Source organism: Jaculus jaculus, chromosome 2, assembly GCF_020740685.1.
Source record: "Jaculus jaculus isolate mJacJac1 chromosome 2, mJacJac1.mat.Y.cur, whole genome shotgun sequence".
Taxonomy (NCBI): Eukaryota; Metazoa; Chordata; class Mammalia; order Rodentia; family Dipodidae; genus Jaculus; species Jaculus jaculus.
This window is the reverse complement of record NC_059103.1, coordinates 119,786,060-119,806,459: the sequence shown is the minus strand read 5'-3', so window position 1 is coordinate 119,806,459 and position 20,400 is coordinate 119,786,060. Positions and strand designations below refer to the sequence as shown.

The window sequence follows — 20,400 nt, the reverse complement described above, 5'->3', positions numbered from 1 at the left end:
AGTACTAATTTCAAAGTAATTATCTAGTTAGCGCTTGGAAGATACTAGGATAAAATAGGGTCCCACTTTACCATAAATGATTTCTTATTTGGTCATAGTGAACAAAAATGAGTTTCAATCTTAGTGTAAGAAAATACATTGGAAAAAAATAATGTTTTGTTAGAAAGTAAAGGTTTAGTTTAGTATATTCAAGATAACTGTTAGTCATGTTCCTTGGTTCTGTTCCTTTTATTTCTCCCTCAGTAACATTGTCACTTCCAACTAGAAAGTACATGCAAGAATCACAACAAGGAAGAGCTTAAGAATGTAAAGCCACAATAGGGATTGTGTGTTCAGGATTTCTGACGGCTGCATACAGCTTTTCACAATTCCAACATGGTTATATAGAATCTGTAGAACACGTATCAAGAGTGTTCTGAATTGCTGTCATACTCCTTTATACTGCTGCTGTCCTTGCCTGTCTGCTTGCTGCTTTCCTGTTGTCTTTGCTCTGGGTAACACAGCATTCTTAGCAAACTGCCTGTTATCTCCTTGATCTGTATTATTGTGGCTCCTCAGACCTGTAATCTCCCAAGTCACAAGAATGCTGTTTCTTCGGTTATGTCTCTGAATAGTGTGTTTCCTCTTAAGAATTGTAGTCCTGTTGCAGTGATTCGAAACACAGAACCAGCTTTATGTTGGCCTTTGACATCCTCTGGGTAGAGGGTCACTGTCCTTTGCAGGTTTACAGTACATATGCAACTCCTGAATTACCTTGGGAGAGTGAGTTAGCAGAGTCCAGAACTGTAAGAACCAGTAAATCTCAATGGTTGGTCTTTTCCTTGGACCCAGATTTTGAGATACGGCAATTTGCACTATGTTCACAGATTTGAGCTTGATTACCTTTGTTTTGTTTAATTTCATGTATATTTATTTCTCTGTTAGAGTTGAAGTTTGTTGAGGGTTGGAAACAAGAGTTGTATTTGATCTTGCCCAGTAGGTAACCCAGTAGTTATGGGATGAAAAAATTATGATTGTCCATTGAAGGTAGTCCTCATTATGTCCTATAATAAGGCAGTCACCCTAAAAAAATCATTTGCTACATAGTCTCCCTCCAAAACTTTTTTTTTCAGACAGTATAAATATTAACATCAGAATGGCATTATTATGAACAGTTAAGGCATGTTAAGCTTTATAAGTGAATTTGAAAGTTGACAATTTCTACACAGAATTTAATTTTAAGTAAATGATACATGGGATATCACTTATGAGTAAAATGAATATTGCTGTTCATCACAATGCTGTAAGAATTTTTTTTTCATTTCTCAGTCTTAATAGTAATGTGTATTTAAGAGAGCGATTATCCCAAATCTGGTGTTCCTTACACTTGTTTCAATACTTTCTTCCACCTCCCTTCCTCCCTCCCTCCCTCTCCTTTCCCTTCTTCTTCCTTCCCTTTTTCCCTCCCTCCTTCTATCTCTCCTGCCTTTCCTCCCTCTCTCCTTCCTTTCCTCCCTCCCTCCTTCCCTTCCTCTCCTCCTCATCCCTTCTCCATCCCTCCACAGAACTGCCTGGTAAACATTCAAACCACAAACCACATTCCAAGCCCTGTTAGAACTTTAAATCTTGACAACTTCCATTTTTCTTTTATTTTTCTTTCACTTGAAGAATATTAGCAAATGAATGCCAGTCCTTTTCTTCAGTGGGCAGCTGAAGAGTTCTGCTTCTAAAATGCAGCATTCTCTGGTGTGAAGAATCATTTTACTTTAGATAGCCATCATTGAGTGCAGAATATTTGGGGAAAGTGAGGAAGGAGACTTTGGGAAGTGCCCAACTAACCTTGATTGGATACATTCCAACTGATAGGAACTGAGGAGATAGCTCAATCAGTGAAGCATTTGCCTGGCAAGCAGGTGTATCTGAAGCTGACCCTCAGAAGCCACATAAAAGGCCAGATGTGGTGTGAGTACTCATAATCCCAGCATAAGGGAGGCAGAGACAGGCGAGTCCCTGGGGCTTGCTGGCCAGACAATCTAACCTAATTCAGAGATCCAGGTCAGTGATAGACAACCAACCACTTCCTCTCAAACATACCTTTCATTGTCTATGTAAAGCCATATTCTCTTCCTTTTACCAAGGCCCTGTTTTACCAATACTTTGCAAACCAACACAGAGATGTAACTGAATTATAGTATAGATGGACCAGTTTTAAGAAACGCCTACAAATTCTGAAACATAAAGGCTTAATGATGTTATAAAATTTATTGAAAGGGTTTTGTTAACCTGTAAGCCATATCAATTTCAGATTTTTTCTTTAATTTCGTTTTTATTTTGGTTTATGTTTAATGGAGCTTAGATTTAAGTACTGGCCCATTTTATGAGACACGTGAAGTGTAGTTTACTTTTTTAAGTTCAATATATAATTAATGATTATGAAGAATATTTTTATCTCAAGATGGTATTAATAGTAGTTACCATATATTCTATGTATGCTGTGAAACAGGCTCAAATATTTGCTGTATGTCACATAATTCATAAATTGAAACCCAACTTGAATTCTAAATTCTTCTATAAATAGTAACATTCCAAAAAGGATGTTTAAGTAATTTGTTTTAAATAAAAATACACAGTAGGTGGGCTAGAGAGGTGGCTTAGTGGTTAAGGTGCTTGCCTGCAAAACCTAACGACCCAGGTTCTACTCCCCAGAACCCATGTAAGCCAGATGCACAAGGTGGTTTGTGCACACAAGGTGGCACATGTTCAATTGCAGTGGCTGGAGGCCCTGGCGCACCAATTCCCCTCCCCCCCACCACATGAATAAATAAAATACACAGTAGGAATCACACAATAGAATCACCTATTTCATGGGGTCTTTAGTTTAGCCCAGGGCAGCTTGTGTGATACTCATCCTCACTCAGACCTTGTCATTTAACCTGTCTTCAAGCAGCAGTGCAGATTTTGATAAACCTTTTTCAAACCCACTAATCCTTAGGCCTAAGATGATAAATTTCTGAAAAATGATGGCCAGCAGTATGCTACCAATTCACAGGGAGCTTTCAAGTCTCCCAGCCCCTCCCTTCTGCCCTACATGATAAAACAGCAGAAGGCATGTAATTACAATAGCACTTTCAAGCCATTCATCCTCTGTAATCCGATAGTAAAGAAAAGAACATCAAACAAAATTTCCTGGACCCTGGAAGCTTCTTACATGATTAAAAATGTGCCAACTGTTTGCCTACTAGATGAAAATTGATGAGAAGAGTGGTGAGGTAGAGATTGTGATATGATATGGTCCTCTCCTTGTAGAGGACGTTTTCTAAATGTTTTGAAATTTTTGGCATAGTTCATTCACATATTTTATATAGTACTTATTTAGAGTCGTGAAGCATAACAGGGATTCTTTCTAATGAAGTACTTAAGAGAATACTGTTTTCAGAACTGCTCAAGAATTTATGCATCTGTCACTCATTTTCCAGATCACCAGGAACAGGAGAAGCACGTCGGTAATTGTCTTATATGTTAGAGTAAAAAGCTTGTTCTTTAAAAAAAAAAAAAAAAAAACTTTATTGCAGTTTTTATACATGTATGTATTTTGATCACAATCCCCTCCCCACCACACACACACCATTATTTTGTCTTGCTCCCCTTCCCTTTCCTCTTCCACTGAACTCTTCCTTTCTCCCTATCTTCTCGCTGGTATTTTTCTTCCTCCATCGTCCCTGCCGGAATGTTGATGAACCCAAATATTGTGTGGATCTTGTGCAGGTAACAACAGTCACTGTGAGGTCACAAATGCAACAATTGTTTTATATCTAAAAGACAAGTGTTCCAACACATTCCTCCTCATCCTGCGGCTCTTACATTCTTTCTGCCTTCTCTTCCGCAATTTTTTTCCGAGCATTGGAGGGTATAATAGAGATGTCTCATTTAGTGTTGGGCACTCAACAGTCGTTTATTCTCATTGCTTTGACAAGTCTTGAGTCTCCCCAGTAGTTTCTGCCATCTACAGAAAGACGCTTCGTGGACCAAAGGTGACTGTGTAGCACTGTCTGTGGGCATAAACATTAATATTCAGAGTGTAATTTGATGGGCATAACATATCCAGTTATCTAAACAATCGATGTAGCTTCCCTCCTATGGCATAGGACCTTTCCAGCCCTAGGATTTTGACTTAATTTTCAGTACCAGGTGTGAATTTCCTTCATGAAGCAGCTTCTTGAAGCAACATATTGTCTTTTGTTTGTTTATTTGTTTGTTTATTTGACAGAGAATGGGGGTAGGAGAGATAGATAGATAATGGGTACGCCAGGGCCTCCAGCCACTGCAAACGAACTCCAGATGTGCCCCCCCCCCCCGTGCATCTGGCCAATATGGGTTCTGGGGAATCGAACCTGGGTCCTTTGGCTTTGCAGGCAAACACCTTAATCACTAAGCCATCTCTCCATCCCTGAATAAATTTATTATCAAAAGATACTTTTTAATGTAATAATCTCTCACCCACTGATGAATATTCACTAAGTTTATTATTAGGATTTGGCTCTGTCAGGTAAGTTCTATTGTACATATTTTATAGGTGAAGAAAGTGAGGTTTATTTGAAGGTTTGCCATCTGTGGATTTATAATGAGTGTTTTTTTTCAGAGCTTAACAGCTTTCTAGAAATTAACCTGTGGACTATAAAATAATATTAGGGTACCTGTGATACAGCTAAACAAAAATACTCTGTTGAAAAAAATACTAAGTACCCATGTTCTTATTACTTCTCAGGCTTGATTTTATAAAGAAATGTAAGACAGGTCTCTGGTTGTATTTTGTAATGAGTTGATAATTTTGAGTTCTTGCTGGTTACTGGTAGTTTAATTATATAGTTTTACATGTAAGAATTGGAAGTGAATATTTGTGTAGTATCCCTATGTCCTTGATATATGTAGATATAAACCTGGGCAGCTTTCACATTCCATATGTATAAAGAAAGGTTGGATTAACTTTCTAGAAGTCACTTATTTTGAGCTTTCAAACTAAATTTGAAGGCATGAAACAGGGTTTTAAGAGAGCAAGCCAAGAACTGAGGATGCGGGGGGGCGGGGGGGAGTAGTATCTGTTCTTTTAGCTGTTAGGAAGCCTTGGCAGCAAGGTGACAAGGAAAACCAGGAAAGGTTGAAAATGTGATTGAGGAGAAAAACGTTCTAGGAAAGACCATAAGGAAACCTTATAAGCAACTTCATTCGAACATAGTAGCCTGGTGGGTTGAGTGCCCTTGTCACTATTCCTTCTGTAAACCTTTGACTCATTTCAGAGTACCATTAGGCTGTGTATTATGAAGATGGTTTAATAGTGGCCCTTTGCTCAGTACAATGTATCAGCACTGTCATATACACTTCACAGGGGTTTTTCAATTTAATGCCTTCATACTGTTACCTGCTTTACAAATGAAAAAAAATAAAACCCTAATGCAGGATTCCAAATAATAACAGGTCTTCAATGGGCATGTTCACTAATGGTCTTCTGCCGATGGAGGGAAATAATCTTGTATGTATTTATGTAGACAGTTACCACATGGTTCATTTATTTCATTTGCTTAGTGACTGCTTGCTGTTTTACTGTGGTTACTGAATATTGACACATTCATTATCAACTCTGAATGACTATTGAAATTGGCTCTGTGAGGTATATAAAACAGCAGAGGATAACTTCAATTAGTAGAATTTGTGTAAATGCACACCAGTCTTGACATTTACTTGAGATATCTCCCTTGCTGTAATGTGTTTTATAGCACTTTAAATTATAATTTACCTGCAAGTCAGTTTATAAGCTACTCAAGAGAATTCAAACTTCAAAACTTCAATACCATCATTGTTCTTATTAATTTACCAAATTGTGCATTGTTTGCCTTAGTTACTCGCCTAACTTCAGGGTTTGGCTCTTTCTTGCAACCAGACCCAACCTGAATGCATGAGGCTTTGCTCTTATACCATAGAGTGGAATCTGGTAGAGCACTGAACTAGACACACACTCTGAGTCTGGTGATTCTGTTAAGTATAGGATTATGTTCTCAAAATGGTTAGAGAATTATTAATTACAGAATTTCTAGCTTCTTGCACTCATGAAAGTGTGTGGTTTTAGTTTAGTTTCTTCTAACTGAATCCACAATATTGAATCTAAGTTGTAACTTAAATCCACATTCTAGGTATTTATTTCCTAGTGCTTATCATAAGCATTACAGCTCTCCTACTTCCTTCAAAACAGCCATTTTATGTTAATAATATAAATCACTGAAAATATGGAGATTATTAGGATTTAGGATATTGCATTATAAAGCGACATATTTAGGCTATACTTTTGGGAAATTAACTTTAGCAGTGGAGATAATCCTGATTAAATTCCATAGTAAATCAAATGTGTTTTATTAAATCCACCAAGTGGGAAACAGCAATCTGTTCTCAGAAGAAAATAATAATAATAATTGAGTTTTTCAAATTATAGGGATATGTTTAGGCAAAGAATTGGATTGTAAATGTTCACTGCTCTTTTAGCTAGGGGTCATCATATAGTTGTAACAATATGTTAGTTACTTAACTGTTAAACAGTTGTGATCAGCTGGGTTACTTACCAGTCATACTTATTTTGACTGCCTCTGCTCCTGTGGAATAGGACTGAAAGCTTTAAAATACAGTTGGTTATCTGCATCCTTGAATTCAACCAACTGTGAATTGAAAATAGTTTTTAAAAATACATCTGTTCTGACTGGGCGTGGTAGTGCACTCCTCTAATCCCAGTACTTGGGAGGCAGAGGTAGGAGTGTTGCCTTGAGTTCAAGGCCACCCTGAGAATACATAGTAAATTCCAGGTCAGCCTGAGCTAGAGTGAAACTCTACCTCGAAAATCTACCCACCCCCCCAAAAAAGCATCTGTTCTGAACATATAGACTTTTCTTCTCATTAGTCCTAAACACTGTAGTATAACACTTGTATTGTATGAGATATTATTAAGCATCTAGATGCAGAGGATTTAAAGTATACAGAAGGATGTAGTAGGCTGTGGGCACTTGTCCCAGTGTTTATGAGAGTTGAATATAGGAACACTTGAGTATTCATGGAAAGTCTTGTTAGCCCCCTCTAATACTGATGGTGTTGAACCAGTTCTTGTTTTAATATAATTCCTGTTGCTTTCTTAACTCTTACCTGGTCTAAAGTGAAGTAAATGTAATGCTGTTGCTGCAGAAAGTGAAAACTTTCTAGGAACTGCTTTTCCTCAGGAGGTGCTAGAGGCCTGGCTGCAAGATTTCCACCTTGTAGGCTGCTTCTTGTTTTCATAGAGCCCCCTTACTGCTCTTGACTACAGTAGCTTACAAAGGAGTAGCCATTGAGAGAAGTTGAGAATCACTTAAACAGTGTTACTGTGGACTCTTAAGAATATGTGATAAAAGGAATGTTGAAAAATATTTTTGATGATTTGTTACTCTAGTTTTGTGCAGGGGAGATGGTAATAAAACATCTCTTTCTATACCAATTAGATACACTTTGGGGGGCTAAAATCTATTAAGACAAAATTGTCCTAGGTGATGATATGTGTTTTTCTTATTTTTGAAAGTATTTCCCCCCATTTAGTGTCCTGTGTTCTCAAATATAGCTATTTAAAGTTAGATATAATTTTTAGGATTAAAATTTTGTCCTTTGGTATATGGATATACATTTGCTGATTTACATATTTCTGTTCAGTTCTGTGTTTTTCTTGAATTAGCAGTAGAATTCCTTTTTCCTTTTTTCTTCTCTCTGTACTTTCCTCTTTCATTTAGATTCACTATTAGCCATGGAGCCCCCAGAAGTGACTAGATGACAGATTATGGTGGTTGAAGTAAGTGGATCTGGCCCCTCCCTGCAGGTGATTCTGACACAGTGCTCATGTGTTGGGTACTTCTTATGTTCTCCTTCAGTGACAATATGAAGGAAATTCTGTGATCATTTCACTGTTTTTATGAGAAAAAAGTAGACTGTTTTTCTTAGTTCTTTATTCATTATCTATAGGAAAGGATTGACAATGAATGCCTAAAATGAAAATGACATCTCAAAAGTAGGTTCTTTTATTTTCTTCCCAAGGGGAAAAAAATACATGATAGTAATGATTTTTCTGTCATAAATACTGAAAAACTAGAAATAGTTTAGACTTCTGTGATAGTTAAGTTGTACATACAGTATCTTATGTTCTCGTGAGAAATTCTGGATTGTTTGTACTTCAAAAATGCATTAAAATGGTAAGATATTCTACACATTTCATTCCACAGCTAAGTACAAATTAGATTCCTGTGGCACTGTACATGGAACAAAGGTGTGTCTGGCATTTCAGTGTTGAGCAGTTAAAGAGGGGTAGTCAGAAAGAGGTAGAAAGCAGCCACTGTCTCTGGAGAGCTGTGATGGCTGATGGGGAATGGAAACAGTAACTTGGAGAAGGCAATTATAGTATAAGAATAACAAAATGGGATCAAATGGCTGTCTTCAACACAGAGTATCTGTGCTGTGTTAAATGTTCCTGAGATCTTTAGGAATAAAACTAAGGTCCCAAGAAATGGTAAAATTTCAAAACCAAAAAGAAAAAAAAAGCTGGGTGTGGTTGGCACATGCCTTTAATCCCAGCACTTGGGAGGCAGAGGAGGATCTCAGTGAGTTCAAGGCCACCCTGAGACTACATAATGAATTCCAGGTCAGCCTGGGCTAGAGCGAGACCCTACCTTGAAAACAACCAGAAAAAAAAAAAAAAAAGTAAAACTTCCTGAAGAAGTTGTAAAAAATTTTTCTAAAAGCTTGTTGTCTAAATGATTATAAAGGGCACAGATGTTGCTTGTAAATAAAAAGCATAGCAAAGCAAATCTGGGAATTCCTAGGTTTCATAAAATTAGATGTGTGTGCAGGATGTGGTGTGTGTGTGTGTGTGTGTGTGTGTGTGTGTGTGTGTGTGTGTTGTAATGATGAGTGCATTTCAAGTCAGAACAAATGCAGAATATAAATATAAAGTACATAATTCCATAGACTTAGTTACCTGAAGAGATACAACTGCTTGTCTCTTGCTACAGGAATGTTGTGCAGGACCCACTTTAGGAGATAGTGGACTAATATAGTGGGTGTCTGTGAGCAGGTATGAGGGTCACACATGTTGTTTTCTGTGGGTTAAAAAGCTCAAGAAATCTATCTGAGAGAAAAGAATCATGATGAGGGATAGCTGAAAGTCTGGACGTGTTTTGTTTTGAATCAAAACCCATGAAAATAAGTTATTTTCAAAGTATTTTTGGTTTTAATATTATAGGTATGTTGTATGGGGAAACAGTCAAATTTGAGAATCTGCATTTTGTTTGGTTATAATTTGGAAAGAAACAGCATAAACTGGTTTTAAGGACCTAGAAGAATATGATGTTTGTATTGATGTATGGGATTCTCCACATTCTTGTTGCATTTTAGCTCCAGTGCTAAGATCACGGCAGCAATGACCAGACCTAAGGGCCATTTTCTGTGCTCAGTTTATTGTGACAGTCCTTTGGTCTTGTGGCCGTCTGTACATACCCTCTGCATGGTGGTCACTCTCAAAATCAATTTTCTTCAACCAGTGCCTAAGCATGTGCTATAGTCACAGATTATTTTCTCAATTCATTGTTTCACACAAAATCCAGATTGTGGTGTCTCAAACCAGTGTTTTTGTCTTCCATTGACAATCTCCATTGTACTCTGATTATAATCCCCTTCCTCCACCCTCTTTTATCCTTTTTGTCTACCCTCACTTCCCTGGATCCTTCTTTCCAAGTTGTCTCTGATCTACATTTTATTTTTTGGCTCTCTTCCATCAACCATCTTCCATCAATATCTTGATGAGCCTAATACCGGGCAGGTCTTGTGCATGTAATGATAGTTGCTGTCAGGTCATGAATGCACTGACCACTTTATGTTTGGAAAACAGCATTCCAAAGCACTCCTCCCCATACTTTGACTCTTGGATTCTTTCTGCTACCTCTTCCACAATGAACCCAGAACCTTGGCAGATATGATGGAGCTATCTCATTTAGTGCCGAATATTCAGTTATTCTCCACACTTCAAGGAGGTTTTAGTCTCCCCAGTAGTCACTGCCATTCATACCAGTGTTAGGTCTTTATTTCCCAACTTACTCATTCCATGTTAATGGTACCAGCATCTATCCCAAGTTTTCCTCGTCATTCACTCATTCTGTCACCGCTGTCTACCCAGCCATTACTGTCATCAATGCCAACATAATGTTATCTAACCGTGTGTTCCCAAATGGCCTCTCCATAGATATACCTTCATCCTTCCTTTTACTCGTTTCTATATAGCAATCATCCTTTTAGAACATAAATGCAATCAGGGCCATCTTAAAACCATGTCATGGGGCTGGAGAGATGGCTTAGCGTTTAAGATGTTGGCCTGAAAAGCCAAAGGATCCTGGTTTGATTCTCCAGAACCCATGTAAACCAGATACACAAGGGGGCACATGGATCTGGAGTTCATTTGCAGTGGCTGGAGGCCCTGCCATGCCCATTCTCTCTCCCCCACCCTTTCTCTCTCTTCCTCTTTCTCTCAAATAAATAAAATATATTCAAAAGAAAACCTTGTAATGGGTCTACACACGGTAGTGCATGCCTTTAATCCCAGCACTCAGGAGGCAGAGGTAGGAGGATGGCTGTGAGTTTGAGCCCATCCTGAGACTACAGAGTGACTTCTAGGTCAGCCTGGGCTAGAGTGAGATCTTCCCTCAAAAATCCAAACCAACAAAAAACAAACAAACAAAAAACCCTTGTAATGGCTTTGTCCAGTCTACCCCATCTTATCATGTGCCTCAGAGAGGCCAGTGTTTTGTTCAGGAGCAGCTTATCTTTTGCCTAGCTAGCTTCTCTTCATGGTTGAGTCCTGTCTTAGGGAGGCTGCTCAGTAGGTAAACCCACCTATTCCCTCTACTCTGACCCCAGAGTGGCAATTTGTGAGTACTTACACTCTGAATGCAAACTCCTGAAAAGAGACTATAATTTTTATTCATGAATGTATCATCAGTGTATAGCATGCAATAAAGTGCCCTGTAAAGTCTTTGTTGTTGAATAAGATAATGCAAATGACTGAATTCTGAGCTAAAAATGCTTCTAGATGTTGGGTTTATTTTTATTATATTCCTTGATATTAAATAGTTGGTGAGCTCAGTAGAAGGGCATTCATACTGAGGTGCAGTGTTAGAGATGTTGAGTTAGTAAAGTGTCCCTCCCAAGTGCGGGGATAAAAGGCATGCATCACTGTGCCTAGCTTTGAGCCTGTTTTTGGTAAGATGATTTTAAGTGGCTGGACCCAGGTTTGATTCACCAGGACCCATATTAGCCACATGCACAAGGTGGTGCATGCAACTAGAGTTTGTTTGCAGTGGCTGGAGGCTCTGGTTACCCATTCTCTCTCTTTCCCCCCTTCCCCCATTTCTCTTTGTGAAATAAATAAAAATAAAATAGAAGGCATCCAAGTTTTCAACTAAAGATGTGGCAGATGAAACATTACTTGAAGGGTTGGGACTTCCTGAGTCCCTGGAAGACTGATGAGATCCAGCCTCTGATTAGTCTTTTAGGAGATTCATTCCAGTGAGAAGATGAAGGAACACCTTTGAGGGCTAGCTATTCCAGCAAAGAAGTGAGGGGTAAGGAGGGAATGAATATGCAAGCTGGAGAGGATACAGGCATGAGAGTCTTAAAAAAATCATAGGAATTGGTGACAGCAACAGATGATCTTGACCTGCTCACATAGAGATGTGGTTCACTGATTTAGAGGAAACTGGTGAGAAACACATCTCAGGACGAGACATTATATCTTTTGAAATTATTGACTTTGCAGTAATAGAATATATACTCTTAGGCGGTATTAGACAGAATATGGAACTCAGGATTAAGATTCAGGTTAAAAAGATTAGAGTCAACATGCAAATAATGAAGACTCACCCCCCCGCCCTGAGAGAAGGCAGAGGGAGAAATAACCACGGATATGTTAAGGTCAGTGGAAGGAAAGGTCCTGTGGATTTGCAGGAAGATGACAGTGCCGACTTTTAAAAGAGAAATTAAAAACTGAGGTGTCATATGCCAGAGACAACTGTATAGATGATGGGAAAGAAGTGGTCCCTTTATCATGCCATTAGATTATGCTGCCAACCTTTGCTCATTGCTCGGAAAAAATTTGTCTTTGTCAGAGGGACGGGAAGAGTATTATGATTGGATCAATACAAACTAATTCTAACCTGGAAAAGTCAATTTAATATGTCAGTGTATTGGGAAGGTCACATATTTTCATGTAAACTATTTAACTACTTAGCATATAGTTCAAATGTAAAGCACTGGATATAGTATAATTTTATTGCCTATTTTTTTATTAGCATCCCAAAGCCTGCCTTTGTTTGTCAAGATAGCATAACTTAACTGTAACTTCTAGTGGGCTGGGCGCTGCAGTTAAAGGAAGACATGTTAGCCAGAGCAGGCGCATGTGTGTGGTTCACTGTCACTTCCTCTGTAGTGTTCTCATTGGTTGTCAGCATTGATCAGGCTATGAGATGCATTCATGCTAACTGACCTCAAAAGTCACTAATTCATAAAAAGCAAAATGTGGAATGTTGAAAGAAATGAGTGAAATACATAGGTAGACAGACAAGCTATTTGCACCTAGTGAACGCTGAGAAAACTTTATAGAGATGACACATAAGCAGAAGGTTGTTTGGAGAATGTGGGATCTGAGCAATTCGTAATTTAATTTTGACTGCAAGGAGGTGAAAATATCCTTGCCTTATATCCAGGGTCCTGCTCTAGGGGCTATGAATAAAATTTAGCTGCTAGCAAGAACCTATGGAAGTTGACAAGATGGAGGATACAGAGTATGTGTGTATGAATTAAAGGACCTACCTACCAATGAGGACAGTGAAGCATTGAGAACATTTTTTGTACCTGTGGGGGAACTAGTGTGAAGGATATGTTAATACCCTGCATCTAGTGAAAACAACTTGAAGTGCATTACAATGATGTAATATTTTTTCTTTGAACCTGCAGGTTCTCCAGAAAAGGAAATTGAACATTTGTCTACAAATCAAAAAAATAGCACTGTGAACCCTATCAAGAATGGAAAAGCTAGTCCACTATGTAAAGGTCAACACACTGGAAAGAAGACCCCAGAGAATTCATCAATACGGGGTCTAATGCAGAAGAGGAATGAGGACTCTGAAAGTGATTTTGAATCCGATCCCCCTTCTCCTAAGAGCAGTGAAGAGGAAGAGCAAGAAGATGAAGAGGCTCAGGGAGAACAAGGCGATTTTAATGATGATGACACTGAACCAGAAAATCTGGGCCATCGGCCTCTCCTCATGGATTCTGAAGATGAGGAAGAGGAGGAGAAACCCAGCTCGGACTCTGAGTGTGAGCAGGCTGAAGTGCAGTACAGTGTCACAAGTCCTGTGTACAGAGACAAATCTGGTAGTGGGCTAACCCAAGATCCTAACACAGCACTTGTCCCCCCAGTCCATTCACCTTCTGATGGAGAGATGCTCAGACAGGAGTTTGATGTATTTGGTGCGGTGCCCTTTTCTGCTGTGCGCACGCCACAGCCCCAGGGCAGCGAGAATGGGAAGAACCTCTCCCAGCAGAGGGTGCCTGCTGGGGGAGCAGAACAAGAGGAATTTGATGTGTTCACAAAAGCACCCTTTAGCAAGAAGGCGAATGTGCAGGACTGCCTCACAGTGGGGACCGAGGTACATACTCTTTATGGCAGACCCAAAAGTGTAGATATTTTTGGCTGCACTCCTTTTCAGCCCTTTTCCATACCAACCAGCAAAAGTGAAAGCCAGGAGGACATTTTTGGGCTTGTGCCCTTTGAGGAAATAACTGGTAATCAGCAGCAAAAAGCCAAACAGCGCAGCTTACAGAAACTGTCTTCTCGCCAGAGGCGCACAAAGCAGGATATATCCAAAAGTAATGGGAAGCGTCACCACGGCACACCAACCAGCACAAAGAAGACTTTGAAGCCTCCCTACCGCACTCCAGAGAGGGCCCGCCGGCACAAAAGAGTGGGCCGCCGAGATTCTCAAAGCAGCAACGAGCTTTTAGCCATCTCAGACTCCAAGGAGAACATCAGTGTCACACTGACAGATGGCAAAGACAGAGGGAATGTCCTACAACCCGAGGAGAGTCTGCTGGACCCCTTTGGTGCCAAGCCTTTCCATCCTCCAGACTTGTCATGGCACCAGTCACATCAGGGCCTGAGCGACATTCGTGCTGATCACAGCACTGTCCTGCCTGGGCGGCCAAGACAGACTTCACTACATGGGTCATTCCATAGTGCAGATGGTTTGAAAATGGATGACTTTGGTGCCGTGCCCTTTACAGAACTTGTGGTGCAAGGCATCCCATCCCATCAATCCCACCAGTCCCAACCCGTTGAATTAGACCCATTTGGTGCTGCTCCATTTCCTTCCAAACAGTAGTTACTTCAGACATGCTTGGCATTAATTCTGTTCCCAAAAAGTTGAATAGTTTATGAACTTAAGGAAATTTGTGTAGTTCTTGTTTATATCATTCTTATAGGTCCATCCAGGTAGTGAGTTTTAATTAAACCAAATAGAAGAAGTCTCTCTACAGGGTTGTAACTTACTGGCTTTTCCCAGCTGGAGCAGCAGCTACTTTGAAGCTGTAAGGGTCTCTGCTACTGACGTCATGGCACAGAAGTACAAGTGTGGTGCTTCCTGTGGACATGGCACCTTTCTAGTGTGCAGCCACTGGGAAAGGAAAGTTGGACCATGTTTGACCAGAATGTCACTTGCGGGCATATCCCACATCTGGCATTTAAAACTAGGATGATTTCTACTATACACAGGCTGTATTTGTTAACATTCAAGCCTCTTCTACGTTCCACATAGAAGGAAAACAATGTAGCTATCTTGGAGAATTAGGAAGATAGTATCTGGGAATGTACTCTTCAGTTCATACACCTTTCTCTATAAAGCAGAGCCAGAAGTAACTGACTATTGTGCCTAAGACTGTTGCATTTTTTAAAACAAGTGCCATTAATATGGAATATCTAATGTTAAGTATATGAAATGTATATATTAACTCAGTTTAGCTCTTCTACAGCATATGCACATTTCAAAACATGTACATGGTACATATATTACAGTTTTTAATTTGCCAAGTAATAAATTTTTAAAATATGGAACAGTTAATAGAAGCTTAGAACAAAAATGTAAAGAGAAATACCTGGTGTTTGAGAAATGTAAGAATCATATGAAAAAAAAAAAACTTTAGAAATGCTTTATATTGTTTTTCAATGGCTCATTGCCAAAAATTTTTATTATCCCTAATAAAGCATATTGGTAAAGTGGGAGGACAAGGGTTATGTAGAAATTTTATTTCAGGAAAAATATGTAGCTAAAATTTTGAATTTTAAATGTTTACAATGTAAAAATGTTGCATTTAATAATGTATATTATTAAATTACCATGTTCATCAAATATTTCCCAAGTCATGAGCAACAGACAGTTACTTTACTTGGAGGGCGTAGTAGTTTTAATCAGGTGCATGGAACAGTGTCACCGGCACAGCCTTATTGGCGGGACTCATGCATCCTGCTGCCAGTACCTCTGCACTAACACGCCAGACCTTATACTGGGCAAAAGAATTAGACGAGGGATTAGGGTCTTAATTCCACTAGCTCATCATGTCTTTAAGGAGAGGAAACCAGCTTCCCAATTGCCTTTTTTAATAATACAAATCATAACTAGAAGCTTGAAATTTTAAAAGAATTGTGGCTAATGGTAGAACTTTAATATACCAATTAATGTGAACACACTTCTGTGTGCTTCCTGTGTCTCCTGTTAAGTTATAATTAGCTTTCTTTTCCTATCATATTCAGTTGAAAGCTTCTAGAATTGTTCAGCTGTTTACAAAAAGGGATGAAACATCACTGGCATTTTCCTTGATTATTATTTTTAAATTAACAGTTTTTGCCACCAATCAGAGTAAATTTTATGAATAATCTTGCTAGAATCTGAGTTGCAGTGCCCCGGTAGGGTAAGCTATTTGCCTACATTCACAGATCGGAACTTGGAAACAAACAAAATACCTGCAGCTAACCACATGCTCATTTTTTCTTTTTTTAATTGCTTTTCTTCTGTATGCTTAGCTAGAGAAGTGTGAATAAGGATGCAGTATGGGAACCACAGTGTAGCAGAGGCAGAACTAGCATTACATCACCATGTACAGCTGAGCCCCAGAACTGGACTGCACCAACCATTGCCCTTGTGCCAAAGGCAATACTATGTTTGTACCTTTTTCTAATTCTCAGGTCCAGGAACACTGCTAATGCAAACACTCAAGTATAACTTGTAAACTACAAAAAATTCAAGTAATTCTTTTAAAAACAATGAAGAGTTGATAATTACACAGGTAAATTCATGAATTGCACAAATTTTTTATCAGTCTTAAAAAATGGAAACCTGCTGGGTCGTGTGTACACAATATGCTTCTCTGACTGTTCTCTGTCTGTGCTAGATCTCACAAGTTAGGCATGTAGAACAACAGCTTTCCTTAGGGCGTACCTGTGACACATGTAGTTTTATTTCTATTAATACACTGAATAGTTTTAAGTAATTCAGACGCTGATGTATACCCTTTGGCTGATGGTTGGAGATGGACTCACTTTGTAGAACAGGCTATACTGAACTCACTATGTAGAGCAGACTAGCCTTGATCTTTTAGTGATCCACCTGCCTCAGCCCCCGACCCTCCAGTGCCAAGCCACCATGCCCAACTTATGTGGATAAGTTCTGAAGAAACAGCTCTACTATAGCTTAAAATGTTTACATTCTCATTTACTTTAGTATAGCTTTGTGACTTTCCTCTTTTGAGATTGTAGCCCTGAGGAAAGATTTAGTATTCAACTGGGGAATACAATGGTATACAAATGGGGAAGTTCTTTTGTGTTGAAGTTAGAAGCATTCTCTCAAGGCATAAAGATTAAGCTTTACATTTTCATTCTTAACTCCTACCACCACAAAGTGTATGTTAGTCCATATAGCTGATGCTACGGTAATTCTTTTAGCTCCCTAATCATGCAAAAGCATTTAACATACCTGGCATACAGCACTCAGTGAAAGATTGACACCCTGGGATGATTCAATTCTGGTTTAAAAAAGGAATGTTGAAAAAAACTTTCCTATTATCATTTGGGTGTGTCCTGTGCTTCTCAGTAAAGTAGTCATAACTCTAAATCTGTTACACTTGAACATCACTAAGGGAAGTAACAGGAAGCTGGCAAAAATCCGAGGCCACAGCTGTTTCCTAAAAGTTTCAATAGTGCTTGTTAAGTTTGAACGTCTTTTAGAAAGTGGATCATTTGCTTAACTATTTTATTCAGCAAAATACTCTTATCAAAAGACCAGCTTTTATGGCATTGAATGTATCTGCTAACACAAAACGTGCTTGGTATATGTAGTTGGAGGAATGGTAAGCTGGACGAAAATGTGACTAGAATATTTTACAAGTGTAACCCCCCCATGCTTGTACTTGGCATAGTTTTGAAATTATCTGGATGTCAGATATGTACACCCCTCAGTCCTAACTTGTGTATTCTTTAGCAATGACAGACTTACCATTGTGCTGGTGGAAATACTAAGATGGAGCCCACTCTTCTATGCTGGCTGATAGTTTTCTGACAACTCAGCTACTCTGCTGGGCTTATTTTGGGTTTTGGTACTTCACAAAAGCACTATTAGAAGGTACAAATGTATTAATGTCACTAGTGCTGAGGTGTTTGGGTACATTTATTTTAATATATTTGGAATGTACAGTGAACTTTTTCATTTTTTCTTTTTAGCAATATTGCCCTCATCAACTTAAGTCCAATTATTGAGTTAATAGTCTACTGTGAGAATGAGATGACATATCTACTGTGAGAATAGCATAGATGTTTGAAAACTTTATACTCAGTGGTGTTTTATATATTAAGAAAAAAATATATACAAATGCACATCATACATCTCTACTGCAGTTAATGTGAATTTTAAAAATGGCAATCATCTAAGAGAACATTTCCTCCTAATGAGGGTTCACGAAGCCACTAAGAGAAGTAAGTTCGTGGAAATGCAGAGGCTTATTTTAGGTTATTTTTTTATTTTTAAATTTACAGTGCTACTTTTGAAAGGGTATTGTTTCATTACTTCTCTCTTTTGTGACTGAAAGGTCACATAGCAGTAAGCAGCATAGGAGCAACTTCTCTTTTTTCTTCTGCAGTGCTGGAGATTGAACCCAGGGCCTTGTACATATTAAGCAAGTGCTCTGTCACTGAGCTCCACCTCCAGCCTGGACTTTTTAATTGCTGGCAAACAGCTTTAAGTGCACTTTCTTTGATTATTTGATTACACTTCCATTTTTTTTTAAACTTGAATTTTCTGGAGCCTTTTATGTACCACTAAGCAAATAACTTTAACCTTTAAATAAATCGGATTTATATTTTTCAGTTTTGTTTCTAATTGTTATAAAATATATTTGCTATAGTAATTAGTCCTCAGAGACAGCTGGGAAACTGTTGAGATAGAATCACTTGCTTTTCCTTTATACTTAAGCACTAATTTTATTGCTTTACATTGCTTACTCTTGAATTCTGTTCCTGATTCGCTGTTTTGTTTGAAATTTAAAGTTATTTTCTTACTGTATTTATCATACCTACTGTTTTAATAATCTGCGTTCTTTAAATGCAATAAATCCCAAATGGATTGCCTATTCTTTATAATAAGTGACTTTGGAGTTTTTATTTTCTGTCTTACTCAGCTTTGGTATAAACTTCTATTCAGGTATTTTGTTAACCACCATAGACATTATGTCTCAGTTATGCCCAAGATTAGATTTCTGTTCCTAAATATTCCATGGTTTAAGATTTATTTAAGAAAACCTATTTTGACTTCATTTTTTCAACATAAACACTTAATAGCACAATTATTTTAGTCACTGCAAATTATGTTAAATTAAAACATAATATCCTAACATGTCTTCTGAATAACTTGTTTGGCATAGTTTTCATTGTTTACAATTTACCTTTATAGTTTTCATTTGCGAGTAGAGAGAATGAGAATGAATATGAATATAAGCACACCAGGGCCAAGTGCCCTTGCAAACAAACTTCAGACACATATGCTACTTTGTACATCTGGCTTTATGTGGGTACTGAGGAAACACCCCCAGACCATCAGGTTTTGTAAGCAAGTACCTTTACCTGGTGAGCCATTCTATTTTTAAAAATTTTTTATTAACAACTTCCATGATTATAAAAAAAAATACCTCATGGTAATATCCTCCCCCACTTACCCCATTCTTAGTAGCTCTATTATTTTAGCCCTTAACAGACTGCTAACATATTAAAGATTCTAGGTTATATAAGACACTTTAGTCCCCAGTGTGTCAGAAAAGACTTTGGTACATTACAAGACAGCTGACAGCCTGGAGTCATGGACTAGCCTTGGCTCCAGGGTCGCACTATTACCTTACAATATATTCTTTCACACATTGGAATCTAGACTGGTGACTAAAAACATACTTTTAATCATGAACAAAGTTCTCCATTTATGATAAGCATGACCTTGTTTATAGAAGTAGCAACATTTATCTAAAGTTGCTTGGGAGAAAAGGCTTTGTATTTTAAAGACTACTAGTACAAAGACCAGTGTGTCACTGTTCAAGTCCAGCTGTAATCTGTGGGAAAAACATATGGTGCAGTTTGAGCTAGTCACTCTGAATAATTAGTTTAAGGAGGTCACGTGTAGCATGCAGTTAACATTCTCAGACTGAAGGCATGAGCTTCTGAAAATTCACTGCATGTTAAAGAGCACAGATGACTGGCACAGCTGAGATTACCTGAATGTGGGGCAATAGTTTGATGCCACATCTGTAAAGCAGGAGGAGCACCTGGGCTGATCATGTAAGGTTCTCTCTTTTTAAAGAGAACCCTACTATTATTTCTCTCCTTTCAGGGAAAAAAAAAAAATGCCCAAGGGGAGTTTCAATTCTGGATCACTACCTCATTACCCAAAGAGTAGAGTACAAATGCATGAGGTCTTGGTACTTGAGTGTCTATGTTTCTTTTCAGTAGAAACAGTTACTGTGATCATGCACATATACAACATTTCTGCCTGTCCCTTAACAGTTGAGATGATTTTTCACAGTGGTAGGGGTGGAATTATCAGGAATGGTGATTTTAGGTGGATGTGGGCCTACTTTGCTTAACTGGGAGGATCCAAAAATGCAGGCTTTGCCCATTGACCTACCCAGCCAAAGTATATCTCTAGTAGGTACCTGCCAAGTGGAGAGCTGTACAACTTTTATGCCAGGCAAGCACAATCTTGGGTCCAGGCAGCATACTATGAAGTAAAACAG

The 20,400-nt window shown here is 38.5% G+C and overlaps 1 protein-coding gene across 2 annotated transcripts in view; it reads left to right on the top strand.

The window, feature by feature from the left end:
• Positions 1 to 15,311, top strand: part of Bmp2k (BMP2 inducible kinase) — a 146,960-nt gene extending 131,649 nt beyond the window's left edge. For both annotated transcript variants that reach the window (XM_045143025.1, XM_045143024.1), the window contains one exon: positions 13,036 to 15,311. In XM_045143025.1, coding sequence (XP_044998960.1) covers positions 13,036 to 14,462 — 1,427 coding nt within the window. In that variant the 3' untranslated portion in view covers positions 14,463 to 15,311. The remainder of the gene's footprint in view (positions 1 to 13,035) is intronic.
• Positions 15,312 to 20,400: the final 5,089 nt, after the last annotated feature.